The sequence below is a fragment of the Toxoplasma gondii genome, chromosome Ib (assembly GCF_000006565.2).
Source record: "Toxoplasma gondii ME49 chromosome Ib, whole genome shotgun sequence".
Classification (NCBI taxonomy): Eukaryota; Apicomplexa; class Conoidasida; order Eucoccidiorida; family Sarcocystidae; genus Toxoplasma; species Toxoplasma gondii.
The window spans coordinates 535,213-548,700 of record NC_031468.1 but is presented as its reverse complement, the minus strand read 5'-3'; the positions used below and the strand labels follow the sequence as shown (position 1 = coordinate 548,700).

Sequence of the window (13,488 nt, the reverse complement as noted above, 5' to 3'; positions counted from 1 at the left end):
GCAAAGGCGAGCAGGGAGTCGCAAGACAAAGAAAAGAGAGTTGAAAGCGTTTTTCCGCAGGCTGGGGCTCGGTGTGTGGACTCTCGCGGAACAGAAAGGAATGCAGGCACAAACGCGCGGCTCTTTTGTCCTGTTCTCGAGGCTCTCTGCCCGCTCTTGTCTTTGCTCGTATATACCTGAAGATGCACACCGCAGCGTCCTGCGACTCGGGACTGTCGAGACACCCGAGTCTGAGAGCAGGTTCCTGAAACGAAATGGCGGCTTTTCTTCGCGACTTCTCCTCTCTTCTCCCATGTTGACAAGCGGTTCTCGTACTCCTTCCTTCGTTTCGCCGGCTGGACAAGAAGGCGATGCTGCCGTATAGGGAGAGAGCGAGGAGGAACCTGGAGAGGAGGTCTCCATGGCTCGGCGCTCGATTCACAGGATACGTTTTTTCATCGCGGGGAAGCTCCTCAGACACTCTCAGCCACCACAACAATCGCGCGCTTCCGTCGACGGTCGCGAGGGCGTTTCAGCATGCTGCCCTTTCCTCTTGAGTTTCCTCTTTTTTCTCGCTCTGCCTTCGTCGCCTCTGTCTCCCTGTTCCTTCCTCGTTGCGTTCTTCTCTTTCTCCGGTCCTCCTCCGCGCCTGAGCCTCCTTCGTCTGCATTCCAGCATGTCGTCGATGTCTTCGCCTCCGTAGAATGCGTTGCCTGTTTCACCCTCCCTTTGTTAAGTTTCTCTTTTCAACAAATTCGTCCATCTTCTCCCCGTCCTCACTCTCCACCCTCTCTTTCGTTCGTTTTTTCCTCTCCACCGCTTCGTCTCCACCGCTTCCTCTCCACCGCTTCGTCTCCACCGCTTCCTCTCCTCCGCTTCGTCTCCCTTCTTTGCTTCTTCTTTCCTTAGGCGCGTTTCCTTTTCCTTTCACTCGGTAGATTCACTGGCTTCTTCTTCTGGCTTCGATGGTCCTGAGAAGGCGCAACAGATCTTAGGTCTCGTCTTCACAGCCCTGCAAGATCTAAACCGCAGTCGGACGCGTAGCGCACTCTCCCCAGAAAAGGTTTCTCGATCCTCCTGCCTCAGAGACGGCGACTCTGGTCTGGTCGCGCCGGTCGTGCTCCTGTCTGGTGAATGGTTTTCTCTCGCTGTCAGGACAGCTCCGAGCAGTCCTTCCATTCTCAGCAGGGATGGCGGGCGGCGAGGGCGTTCTGCCTTGCAGGCGCTTCACCTTTCCGTGTGGATCTGTTTCCGATTCGAGTTCCCTCTCGTGGAGGCCGGCATCGGTTCTCCTCTTCGATGCTTCTTTCGCCTTCTGCGCGCAACGCCTCGCCGCGCTTCTCTCATCTCGCCTCCCGATGTGTGTACAAGCTCCGGGCAAAGCCGGAAGATCTCCGCGGCGCTGGAGGCCTGCCTCTCGCTCTTTGTTTGCTTTCTCCCTCCGCTTGTGGCTCATACTCTGCCTGCTGCTTGCCTTCGCCTCACACCTCGTCACCGTGCATGGACGGACGCCGAGAGTTGTGGCGCGAAGCAGCTCGCAGGAAACGGCGTCGCTTCCTGGCACTCAGGCGTCGAGCCTGGTGTTGCCACTGTCTCCGCGTTTCTCTGTCTCTTCTCTCGTTTCTCTTCTTCCTCGAGATCGCACGGAGAGGAACTCACGTCCAAACGGCTGCGAGCCCCAGACGCTGGTCCGATCCGCTCTCTCGCCTTTGGCCGTCGTCGGCGCCACACAGAGGCCGAGGCAGGCAGCTGTCGGCTGTTCCAGTCGTCTGAAGCGTCTCGTCAAACGCCGGCGCTTCGGCGTCTCTCCAACGTTCCTCTCGACAGCTTCTGCTGTCGCTTCGTCTCCTTCCTCGTTTTCCTCTCGCCTCGCTGCGGCTGCTCCTCAGCCTCACTGCTCTCCTCGCTCGGACTCTCCCCTCGGTTTTCTTTCTGTCCCCTCGAATGGCTTCGCCTCACACACCTCTCTTCGCGACGGCCTTCCTCAAGAGCCGCTGTCTCTTTCTCCTCTCTTCACCTCGACGCACCGATCTCTGCTGGCTCCTCCCTTGGGTAACGTGAGGCTTGTCGGCGACGCAGGAGTCTCTCCAAAGCGAATTTCGTCTTTCAACTTGGGCGCCGCTTCAACGAGAAAGCAGCCGAGAAGGAATCCTCCAACATCTGCGTCCGGGTTTCAGTCTGACGCTTTTCGCCGCAGGCGCCCTCCATTCGACGCCAGGTCGCATCTGTCATCTTCGTCTCTCTTTTCTGCTGCGTGGGTTCCTTCTCCTCTCTCGTTCGCCAGTTCCTTCCAGTTGTTGTTTCCATCTCCTCGCTCTTCGTCTGTCTCCTCTTCGTCTCTCTCGTCTTCTCTGTCTTTTGCTCGTGGACACTGTTCTTCGTCTCCTTCGTCGTCGCTTCTTGCCTCCTCCCTTTCTTCGTCCTCTCTCTTTTCTTCATCTCTGTCTGCCTCTTCGTCTTCTCCTTCGTCGCCTTCGAGGCCCTCTTTGTCTCTCTCTGAGGCTGACGCATTGGCTGGTGAGTCTCGAGAGCGCGAGGCGATCCAGCAGGCTGCGCTGGAGCGTGACGCCGCACTGGCCTCGACTCCTTCGCTTCTGTCTTCGCTCGAGAAAGTGAAGGAACTGACAGGGGCGGAGTCCACCGCGGTTCCTATTTGTGTCTCTCAGTCTGGACAGGTGAAGCCGCTTTCCTCAGTTTCCAAGGACCCGCTGCGTCGACGCGACGCGGTGCCTGTCGGCGAGGCAAGCTCGGGAGAAGACGGACCATCTGTGCAGGAAGCCGCACTCTCTGGAAAAAGCGAGGCGTTTTCGAATCGAGACAAAACCGGTCTTTCGAGGCGGGGACGGGCGACGGCAGAAGGCGAAGCGTCGCCGCTGTCTCCGCAGTCGGCCGGCTGGGAAGTTGTGCCGGAGTCAGAGTGGCATCTGTACAATCGCGACAACTTCTTTCATCCGAATCAGACGGCGAATTACGAGCTGTTTCCGGAAACGCTGCCTCTCGCGCTGACAAGTCAGAAACTGAAGCACTTGCAGACGCGACAGAGAGAAGTCTTCCAAACTCGCAAGGCGACGGAGCGACGCCCGGGCGCAAAGACGTGGAGAGACTATCTCTCCTGGCTGCCGGAGGATCGCCGCGAAGACTGGGAAGGCTTCCCACCGTCGCCAGAAACTCGCATCGAGGAACTCCCTGTCAAGACGCTCGTCGTGGACAACGAAACCATTCTCTATCGACAGGTAGGCCGAAGAAGACGCAGCGAAGGGATCGGCGACAGACACAAAGGCAACAGACACAAAGGCAACAGACGCGAAGGCGGCAGACACAAAGGCGACAGACGCGAAGGCGGAGGACAAAAGTATCCAGCGGATACGGAGGGAAGAGTGCAGAGGCGCAGAGGAGAAAACTACTGTGGACACAGAAGACACGAAAGGCAGACGAGCCGCGAAGAAAGCGGTCGCGCAACTAGCACGCGAAAACTGAAGCATTCAGCACAACAGGGAGAAGGAGAAGTCCTAACAAAAAAAGGAGGTTGAAGAGGAGAAAAGCAGACGGTCACGAGGCCCGAGTGAAAGGGAGAAGCGAACGATGAGGTTCCGCCTGAGTTCTGCTGAGACGCTTTTTTCACTCCAGAGAACCGAGAGGGCTGCAAGAGGCGTTCCGGCGTGTGTGGTGGTTTCAGGCATCTGCGGAATCCCCAATGATTGTCGACGACGAAACGTTCAACCGACTGAAAGCAAAGTGGAGAGACCAGAGCGAATTGCAGAGAATTCAAAAGGGTGGGTATTTCCCTCGGTCTGTGTTTTCTTCCGAACGCCTGTGCTTCCTTGTGTTTTCTTCTCTGATTGCTATATTCTTGTTCAGTTGCCTTTCGAGGCTTTTTCGCCGCTGTCTCTCCAATGTCGTTCTCATCCTTTTCACTTCTCCGCATTCTCGTCTTCTGCAGCTCTTTTAATTTCTTTCTGTGTCGCTCTCCTCTCTCTCCCCCTTGTTAACTTTTTCTCGTCGATTCGCCACGGCATCGTGTCTCCTTTCTTCTCCCGTCTATTATGGCCTTCTACTGAGCACTGTGTCGCGTGCTCGCTTTCTCCTTACTTGTTTGCCGCTTCGTCTTCTCTCTCTTGTCTTTGTGTCTCCTCGCCTCACTCGCCTCTCGTCTGTTGCACCTTTCGCGTCGCGTCAGTCTCATTTCTCACTCCTTCCTCTCCGTTCGCTCGCCCGGCCAGAGTCCGACAGCGAGACCGAAAAGGAACAGCAGAGGAGGCCCGCGACGAGGAGCGGCTGGTGATGGACATTACTGAACGAAGCGTTTTCTGCTTCTCTCATCCAGTCCACCGATGTGCGTCTCCTTGCTCAATTGTCCAGAGGAAAAAGGTCTTTACGACGTCCCTGAAGAGTTCCCTGACGACGACTGGGTTCCCGTCAAGCCTGACTTGCCTATGGGCCGTCTCGTGGTCGACTACGGTCTTGTTCGTAGGTCTTTGCTTTTTCGTTTCCAGCAAATGCGTCCATTCGTTTCATTTCTGCCTGCGGACGCGTCCGCTCTGACGGTGCTGGTTCAAGCTTTTTCCCTGTCTTCACTCGCTTCTTGTTCGACGAGTCTCAGAAACGACCCTTCACCGACAGATGCAATTTGTGACCTTGGTGAAGCGCGTCGGACGAGCGCTTGTTCCCTGTCTACCGTTTAAAATTCAGTAAACATTGGCGACGCCCATTTTTGCCGCGCTGACGCTCGCCGATCCTCTGGTCACGCCGCCCTGTTACGTGAGGGCGATCTGCGGTCGCAGGAGTGCATCTCATCAATTGTCAATTGCCTCATCGAGTCGTTTGAGTGCGGCACTTTTTTGTGAAGAATAAATTTCTCATCTGTCCTCTAGTTTTCCAGTGGCTGGGGGATTGCTTTCGGCGCTAGTCAACGCAGAAGATGTATTTCTTACTCTGTTTAATGCTGACATGAGCCTTTTTCTTTCAAGGACTCTTCTCTTTTCCCCTGTGTTGCTCTCTCTCTACGATGGCACAAATAGTGTTCCCTCTCGAACTGGGTTTCACTTTTCTCAGGAATATGAGACTTCTTTTCCTTCACTGGATAAGACGTTTTCCTAGACACTGTCGTGCGAACAGCTTCACTCGCGGATGCAACGAGAGGCTGCGGATTACCCTGGTGTTCTCTGGAGTTGATCGTGATATGCTTTTTTAAGTCTTGGACGGTGTCGCGTTTCCATGGCGAGTTCCAATGTCCCCTATATTACGCACTAGCCATCGCGAGTCTGCTCGTCTCGTCGGATGCTGCGCGCTGTCTGTTTGACTTTTTTTCTCTATCTTTCTCCGTTTTCTGTGGGTCTTTTCTTCTCTTCAGCAAACGTTACTCTGACCGCAGGGGGCTTTGACTACATTGAGACATACCACGATCCAGCGCGAAACTACACCTGGTCGTACAAACGTTGGAATCCTTTGAAGCAGGAAGGCGTACGTTCTTTCAGCTTCGCCAGTTCTCTGTCTCACTTGATTTTTGAACAGGAAACAAGCTGTGGTCGTCCGGGGACTCGTGTTTCTCAATTTCGTTTTTTTCTGTCTCGGTTTCATCGATTCGAGAGATACGCTTCTCGACCGTCTATCCGGTGTTCAGACACCGCGTTTACAGTCAAGAGGTTATTGTGGAACATGGCCCAGCTGTCAGTGTTCTCGCTCGCAGTGCCGGATGTCTCTCGCCCTGGCTTGGGTCTGTTCAAGTGTATGTGGACGACGACAGAGGTTCCTTTCGGTAATTCCTTTTCCGACGACTCGCGTATGCCATTCGCGTGCAGAGGAGACTTTTTTCTGCAAAGGCTTGAGAGAAACGCAGACCTACTCTCCTTTTCGGAGTTTCATCATCATATCCATGTTTGCTTTTCTCTCCTATTGTCACAATCTCGTCTCCCGTGTTGTTTCGCCAGAGGGCAGTATGGAGCTTTTCTTTTCTTTCGTTCTCTGCTGTACGCGAAATCTCTCGTCCGTTCGTCTTTGACCGAAAGCCAGGTCGGGCATGCGAGTCTTCCCAGCGTGGTAAAGCATCAGAGTTGCAAGGCCCTTTGTCGGCCTCTTCTTCTCGACTTTTCTTCCCTGTCTAGATCGTCCAGTGACAGAGGAGAGGTCAGTGGCTCACTCGTTGTTTCCTTTAAGTGTCTTCGAAAGTACGGAACAAGTGCAAGAAGCAGTGAAACGTTCCTTCTCCATTTGCTTGGCTCTGTTTTTCTGCTCGAGATGCAGGAACTGCCGGGGACCCGCGACAACCAGACAGGCTCCATTTTCGATTTGGAGACCGAGGAAAGCCGACGATACTGGGGAGAAGAAGCGTCTCCTCCAAAGAAGGAACTGGATGACGGTATTTTCAGGCAAGTGACTCTCGCGGAACAAATGACAGCAGGTGAGAACTGCGACTTGCACATGGTGTTTCTGAGAATTAAAACTCGAACCTTGTTTCTCCACGACAGCGAGCAGGCGCGCAGGCAGCAGTGGCTACGCATCTGAGATCCAATACGTTTATGCAGAAGGAGAGCCTGCATGCAGACACAGTTTCTCAAAGTGTCTAAGCTTGTGTGCAGAAAAAGACGCTCGATACAGAAACAGACTTCCGTCTCGGGTGGTCTCCTTTTCTTCGTGTCTGTCCAAGTTTGTTTCTCACATGGCGGGGAAGTCGGTCGACGTCGTCGGGACTGTTGCGTCTTCCGCCTCTCTCGCCCATGTTCAACGCATGTCCCTCGCTTCGGACGCTGAACTCTCGATCTGCGTTACAAACGTAAACGTTGAGCAGGACAGACGCGTAGGACAAGACACAAAATGCCTCTACAAAGAGATCTTTCTTGTCCCTACATCTTCGAGACTCAGCTGCAGACCCAGTGTGTGGAGCCTTCTGGAGGCCTCCATCGGACTCTGTGTTGCTCTCTGCCTCGCCTGCGGCGCATCTACAGGGATGAAACGTACGCCTGTCGGCATGGATCAATGGCAGTTCACCCCTTTGCATCCGCTCGGCCAAGTTGCGAGGGAACAGAATTTCTGTATCTCTGCGTCCAACCGAACGCTGTCGCGTGCTCGCGCGGAGTCGCAGAAAGAAGCCTCCGTCGCCGCGTCTCTGGCGCAGATCTACGCAGCTGCGAGTGAGGGAGCGACGTCCGTGGAGGGACATGACACTCTCCCTCTCTGGGTCGTTTTTCCTCCGAAAACGAACTCCACATCTGCCTCTGCTTCCCAACGAGGCGGCGCGGACCCGTCCACGTCGTCGCGACAACGGAACGCAAACGCGTGTGGAGAGGCTGCTCCTCCTCTCCGCTCTCATCTGGCTCCACTCGCAGCTTTTTCTTCGAATTCGTCGACACCCTTCGTCGCAGCAGAGGCTGTCTCTTCTTCGGCTTCCGTCGCGTCGCAGTCCACGTCCCCGGCTGCTCCTCTTTCTTCCTTTTCTAGGCTTCCCCGCCTGCGCCGGAGCGCGTACCAACCTCTTGGAGACGCGCCTGGGTCGCCGGGAGAGCGCGGAGACGAGATGACGTATCGGCAGTTGGGCAAGAGCGACTTGTTTGTTTCACAAGTTGGCCTGGGAACGATGACTGTCGGGAGTCCGCAACTGGGCCGCGAGAGAGCCTTCGAGCTCTTCGACTACGCGGTGGATGAGTGGGGAGTGAACTTCTTCGACACCGCCGAACTTTACCCTCTGCCGGCCTCGCCAGTCACTTACGGCCGCAGCGAGGAGATCCTCGGCGCCTGGCTAGCGCGGCGGGGACGCGGAGAAAGAGAGAAATTCGTCGTCGCCACCAAAGTTGCAGGAAGGTCGAAACACCTTGCCTGGCTCCGTACGGAAAGCACGAAACACACAGGCGCTTCTCAAACGCGAAAGCGGCTTCCCAGGTGTGTAGGACGCGTCGACTGCCGGGTGGGAGGGCCGATGGCGTCACGAAGCTCGCGTCAGAGAGACAGACCGTGGAGGAGTCGTTGCTTCCGTCTGAGAGGCAGCTGTACATAATCGCGGCGCCGAGCGCTGTTCGGAACTGTCGTAGAGTTCTTCGACTTTCTGCCTTCCTTGAAGGATCTTGTTGTCTGTTCAGCAGAGCTGTGTGCACGCGCGAACGGTGTGAAACACTTTGTGGGGCGGGTGCGATTTCTTCGGAGACAATCGACTGAAAAAAAAACGGGGAAGGCCCTCGATGTGGCAGTGAAGCTGCTTCTCCATACCGGGTTTAGGTCACTGGGTAACCCAAGCCTAGGAAAGAATCAAAGTCAGTGAATAACACACTTGCTTTTCATCCCATGTCCGTTCGTCTTTCTGTCCATGCGGTCGCTCCCCCCCCTCGATGCCGACCGCAGTTCAAAGAGTGTGTGGCAGGTTTCTTTCCAGTTCAAGGTGCATGGGGTCTGTCGTTTTTGCTTCTTCATGTGTGAGAAACGCTTTGTTTCCTGGAAGCATAGTCACTCCCGCCCGTCAGCTGTCATTGCCGAAACCACGCCTCTAGCGTCTGCCGCGAGAGTCCGGCGGCCTGCAGAGAGTGTGCATACGTCTTTCCGCTTGCCTCCCCCGTGGGTTCGCCTTTTTCACAGGCGCGAAGATCAAGAAACGACTGGTACGTGTTTGTCGAAGAAGCAGATTCTGGCGGCAGCCGAAGGGAGTCTCCGGCGACTCAAAACGGACTACGTCGACCTCTTTCAACTTCACTGGCCTGACCGTTATGTCCCTCTCCACAGCAGTGGAGACTTCGGCGATGTTCTCTTCGACCCCGAGGTAGATGAGGGACCAGGCGCGAGGGTGGTTCCGGTTACGGACGTACACATTTATGTCGAGCGTTTCGCGACCGTGTTAAGACTTTAAGTCCCCGAGTGCTCGGCGTCTATGTGAAAAACGAAGAGTTGCACACCAGCTGTGCAAGAGTGAACAACGCGGTTCCCCGCATTGCCAGCCTGCCAGGGACGGCGGACAGTCCGATTCAAAAGCGCGTTCAGCTCAGACACTGAAGACACTGAAGATCATCAGACGCAAATGAGAAAATAAAGAAATCTGCGCAGTTCACCTGCACGTGGATCTTGCGAACATTCGGGTGTCTGGGCTTCCCCCATTTCTCCTTCACACTGAGGGGTCAACGCGTAGGGACGATCGGGCGAAGGACTAGTTATCGTCGTGTGTCTGTGTGCGTTTGAGGTGTCTCGTTGAGTTTGTAGCTGTTTGTGTTTCTCCGTTTTCTCAAGCTGAATGCGCGAACGCTAAGAGACTCTGTCAGCTCTCCACCTGACTGGTGGTGCTCTGACGGAAAAGAGAGCGAGAAAGGGACGCCTTCCCGTTAGGCATTCAAGCGCGCCGCGAGCCCGACGAGACGTCCTGCGCGTTCGGTTTTCGAATGTCGTTTCCGGCTTCTGCATGCGCTGACACCTTGAGAGTCTTCTCCCCTTCTCCCTCGTTGGGTCGGCAGGCGTTGTCCGTTCGCTCCACGCGGAACGCATGCGTTGGACCTCTCCAGATCCTTTATCGCGTCGTTCGGATGGTCACTTGGATCCGTTTGGTCTCTGTCCACTTCCCCGTGACGGTCGACGGAGCGCTCCCCCGGGGGGCCTTCCAGGCTTCTGTCGGCACCAGTTGGCCATTCTCTCGCGGAGAAGCGTTTGCGTCAGCACTGCGTTCGAGCAACCTTCGTTGCGTCTGCGGTCCCTCATTTGCGCATGCGTGTCTCTCGCTGGAGTTCCATTTTTGCAGCGTGCAGCAGAACAAGAAAGCCGCGAGGCGGTCGTCCCCATGGAGGAGCAACTCGAAGCGGTGGGGCAGCTTCTTCGCGAAGGCAAGGTGAGCAGCATGCATTTTAAACCTGTATTTCTGGTGCTTCACTGAAGTCGGCTCAGCTTCTGTCTTCCACCTTTCGGTCGGAAACGAGACGTTCACACGAACAAGACACTGACTGAGGTTCTTTATGGAAAACGCCTTTTCTACCAGTTTTGCGTGACACGCAAAAAACGGAGCACCAGTTGTACGAGACGGGTGTTCGAGGAGACATCGCTCCTCAAAGAACTGCATGTCGTCTGCAGACGAGCAAGTCGCACCGCTGTAGCTCACGGTCGATCTCGGTTCGCCGTAGGTCTTCCCTTCTGTCGCAGCGGGCTGCGTCTACGGCCTTTCCTCGTTTCGTTTGCATTCCCTCTCGACCCGTGGAGCAGCTGGTGAAGTCTCAGACACTTGCAAAGGAACTGCCGAGATCGCTGGGGGCGCTTCGCACACGTGGTAACTCATGTTTCGGAGCTTCAAGAAGGCCTTTGCTTCTTTTTGAGATGTCCTCATTTTAAGGCCTCACTTTAAGCCTGATGTGCTGTCTAGCGGGAGCGTTTGGCCAGCGGCTGTGGTCCGCCCCGCAACGCCTCCGTCAGTTGATTACCGGATGTGTGTAACAAACATATAAAGAACATCTTGTCAGCAGCGTGAAGGCTGTGTGCATCCTCTCGCGCGTCTCCATTTCTCCTCTCCTCTCTCGCCTCTTGTCGCTCTTTTTCCCTTTCTTGGTACTCTGGTTCTCTCCTCCTTCCGCCTTCCCTCATTCTCGCCGTTCTCTCTCCCCACATTCCTTGTCGTCTTCGCCCGTTTTCCTCTCTTCCCAGTCCTGCTCTTCGTCTGGCTTGTGTGCTATCGACCTCGTTTCGTTTTGCGTGTCTGCTGTTGTGTTCTCCCTCTCTAGATTCGAGCCTGGGGGCTGAGCAACGAGACCCCTTACGGAGTCTGTCGTTTCACCGAACTTGCAACGCGATTCTTCGGCCTTCCTCCGCCGGCATCTGTTCAAGTGCAGTACAACCTCTTGTGCAGAAACGACGTGGAAAAAGGATTCGTCGAACTCGCACGGCCGCAGAATGCTGGTAGGTGCCGACGGCAACTTACACTCTGCGTCTGCGCTGAGCGCTGCAGTGCAACGTTTCGTTCGATAGGAGACGCTCACGCGTATTGTGCTTGCTGCTGTGTTTAGCACGGGGAACTGGAGGAGAATTCCACTTTCGTTTTTCGGAGGCATGTTGCGTTCCGTACAGTTGTAGGTAAAGGAATGTTGGAGACCTGGACTACTGGTAGAGCACGTTGTTTCAAGAGGGCGTCCACGGTCTATCTTCCCATACACTTTGTGACCGAACGTCGAGGCGTCTCGAAAGACTACTCTCCAGGGATTCTCTAGTTCACATAGAACACGACTTTGCGGGAGCGGAAACGGCGCTCAGGAGCAGACACAACTTTTCAACACCTTGTGTGCGTGTAACGAGAGAGCGAGTGCATCCTGAAGAGACGATTATCTTCCGATCGAGACACTCAGTAGAAACGGATCACACCGATCTTGTCAAAACTCCGTGAATCTCTCTCTGGGGACTCAGAAATGCGATGGTCGCAATCGAGCCCTGGGCACGAGGCAAACCCGCTGCTGTCACGAGAAATTTAGCAATGTCTGCGACGTACAAGGACGCAATGTTGTCCCAAGAAGGCTCTCACATCACTCTGCCTCTCTCTGTGATGCCGTCATACCTGGCGATCCACGAATTTGTTTTCAACACCATTTTCCGATACTCGGTTCACAGAAACAAGTCCACAAAATCCTGCTATGTGGCGCTGGCGACTCGGCTACGACACCGAGGTGCAGACAAATAATGTGTGCGTATGTCTGTCTTTTTCCACATATATATATATATATATATATATTGATATGCATCTATATGCATGTATATTTTTAGGTATGTACATGAATACATGTATGTATTTATGTATACGTATTTTATCTTGATAAGCGAATATTTCGTCGCGTTACTTGTCCGCGCATCGTGTGTCTTGGTGCGTCTTTCTAGGCACTGCTCTGCTGGCCTACGGAGCTCTCGGAGGCGGTATTTTGACTGGAAAATACCTCGAATGGTTAGAGTATCCCACGACCGGCCGCATGCTCCGTTTCCCCTCTTATATGAAGCGCTACAGGTGAGACCACCTTGCGTCGCTTCCTCAGACGTTCGTCGGCTCCCTTCGTTTGGGTCCTCCTCCAGCAAGGCGAAGTGTTGTTCCTTCTCCCCGCACAAACTGAGCGGTGTCCAGGCATCAACTGGGACATCTACCGGGGGAGCAGCTCTGCTCCACTCCCAGGACGCAAGTGTTTATCTGAAGACTTCGTTCACAGAAACTGAGAAATGTCTTTACGTCTGGGAAGGCACGGAGCAGGACTCATACATTTGTCTCACCCCGACAACGCAGATGCGAATCTGTTGCTCTTGTCAGGGGCTCTCTGGCCGCACGAGCTGTCTCAGCATACTTTTATCTCGCGTTGCGCCTGGAGCATCCAAACTTGACGGTGATGGCCCTTCGATGGGTTCTGTCGCGCCCTTTCATTTGTTCGACGGTGAGCTCCTTTGGCGTCTCAGCGTGTAACTTCTCGACTGTAGAAAAGCGCAAGTTTTCACAAAAATGGGACATCGTTGGGTTGTCAAGCGAAATGTTTGTGTCTTTCGTCTGCTGCCCGTCGCGCTGGTTAAAAGCCACCACCAGTCGGGAGAGGGTTTCTCACCTGATTCCTGCAGATGTGTCGTGATCGGTGACTCGGAGGTCAAACGTTGCCTCTTTCCCCGCGTAGTAAGACCAATCTCAGCTTTCCTCTCTCTCCTCTTCAGAGACTCAAAGCGTCCATTTTGAGCTCTTCGTTCATAGAAATGCGAACAATGTCCTTTAGGCTGAGAGTGGTTCTGGAGTTTCAACGCGAATGCCGTCCGCAAACGGGTTTGATGAAACAGCGTTCTTAGTAGGTGCACTGTGTGTTTGGAGGGTGCCATCTGAACATGATGGCGTAGATATAAACGCAAAGGCAATCAAACAACATGAGATCCTCCTTAAGCGCGGTGATTCGTAGTTGGAACTTTGCTTGGGGACCGTTTGGATTTTTACCGTCCCTCGTGTATCGCGTAATGCTGGTAGGTGCAGAACACGCAGACGGCGTGCGATACGTGCTTTTTCAGATCCTCGGATTCACAGACTTTTATCAGCTCCGAGAGAACCTCTTCTGCACCACTCCGGCCTGCGGTGCTTTGAGCGACTGGGCGGAGCGAGAAATTAACTTCCTTCACTGGAAGTGGAGAGATGTCTTGAGAATCATTCAGTGATAGGCTTCACTGTAGGCACGGCCTTCGTGTCGGTTGTTGGTGAAACTTTGGCGCAACGGCAACCAAATCGTCGATCCTTTTTGCTGTGGGAAACCGTCGGTGGCATCTTGAGATGTTCTTGGCGTGTTTGTACCCCGCGGTCCTAGTCACGTTCTCAAGCTGTTTTATCGCGTGCACAGACGGCGGAGAAGTGCAGAAAGTATCCGAAACTGGCCAAGTGGAGACAGATAAAGCTGGGTTCACAGAACTAAAGTTTACGCAACCCTGCGTCATTGTTCGATAGCACCGTCCCAACAGCCGCTGCTAGGACAGCCATAATTCACATCTCTGTTGGCTGCGGCAAGCAACTCTTATGTCTCCCAAGAACGGAGACTCCACAAGTGTGCTGCTCGGTCATCCGACCCT

The 13,488-nt window shown here is 54.4% G+C and overlaps 1 protein-coding gene across 1 annotated transcript; it reads left to right on the top strand.

Moving 5' to 3' along the window:
• Positions 1–70: 70 nt before the first annotated feature.
• TGME49_208040 (aldo-keto reductase) lies at positions 71–13,308 on the top strand. The gene is made up of 12 exons (XM_018779410.1): positions 71–3,212; positions 3,656–3,752; positions 4,339–4,446; positions 5,330–5,439; positions 6,220–6,376; positions 6,921–7,851; positions 8,539–8,719; positions 9,683–9,769; positions 10,650–10,824; positions 11,791–11,914; positions 12,209–12,329; positions 12,940–13,308. Exons 1-12 carry the CDS (start codon positions 1,170–1,172, stop codon positions 13,081–13,083), a joined length of 4,278 nt encoding a protein of 1,425 aa, XP_018638495.1. The 5' UTR covers positions 71–1,169; the 3' UTR covers positions 13,084–13,308.
• The last annotated feature ends 180 nt before the right edge of the window (positions 13,309–13,488 follow it).

Bases quoted from the DNA above. Each gene is read 5' to 3' on its own strand.
- TGME49_208040 (XM_018779410.1), top strand. From the start codon at position 1,170: ATGGCGGGCGGCGAGGGCGTTCTGCCTTGCAGGCGCTTCACCTTTCCG. The intron at 5,440-6,219 runs GTACGTTCTTTC...CTCGAGATGCAG, and splicing joins ATCCTTTGAAGCAGGAAGGC to GAACTGCCGGGGACCCGCGA. The intron at 10,825-11,790 runs GTAGGTGCCGAC...GCGTCTTTCTAG, and splicing joins CGCACGGCCGCAGAATGCTG to GCACTGCTCTGCTGGCCTAC.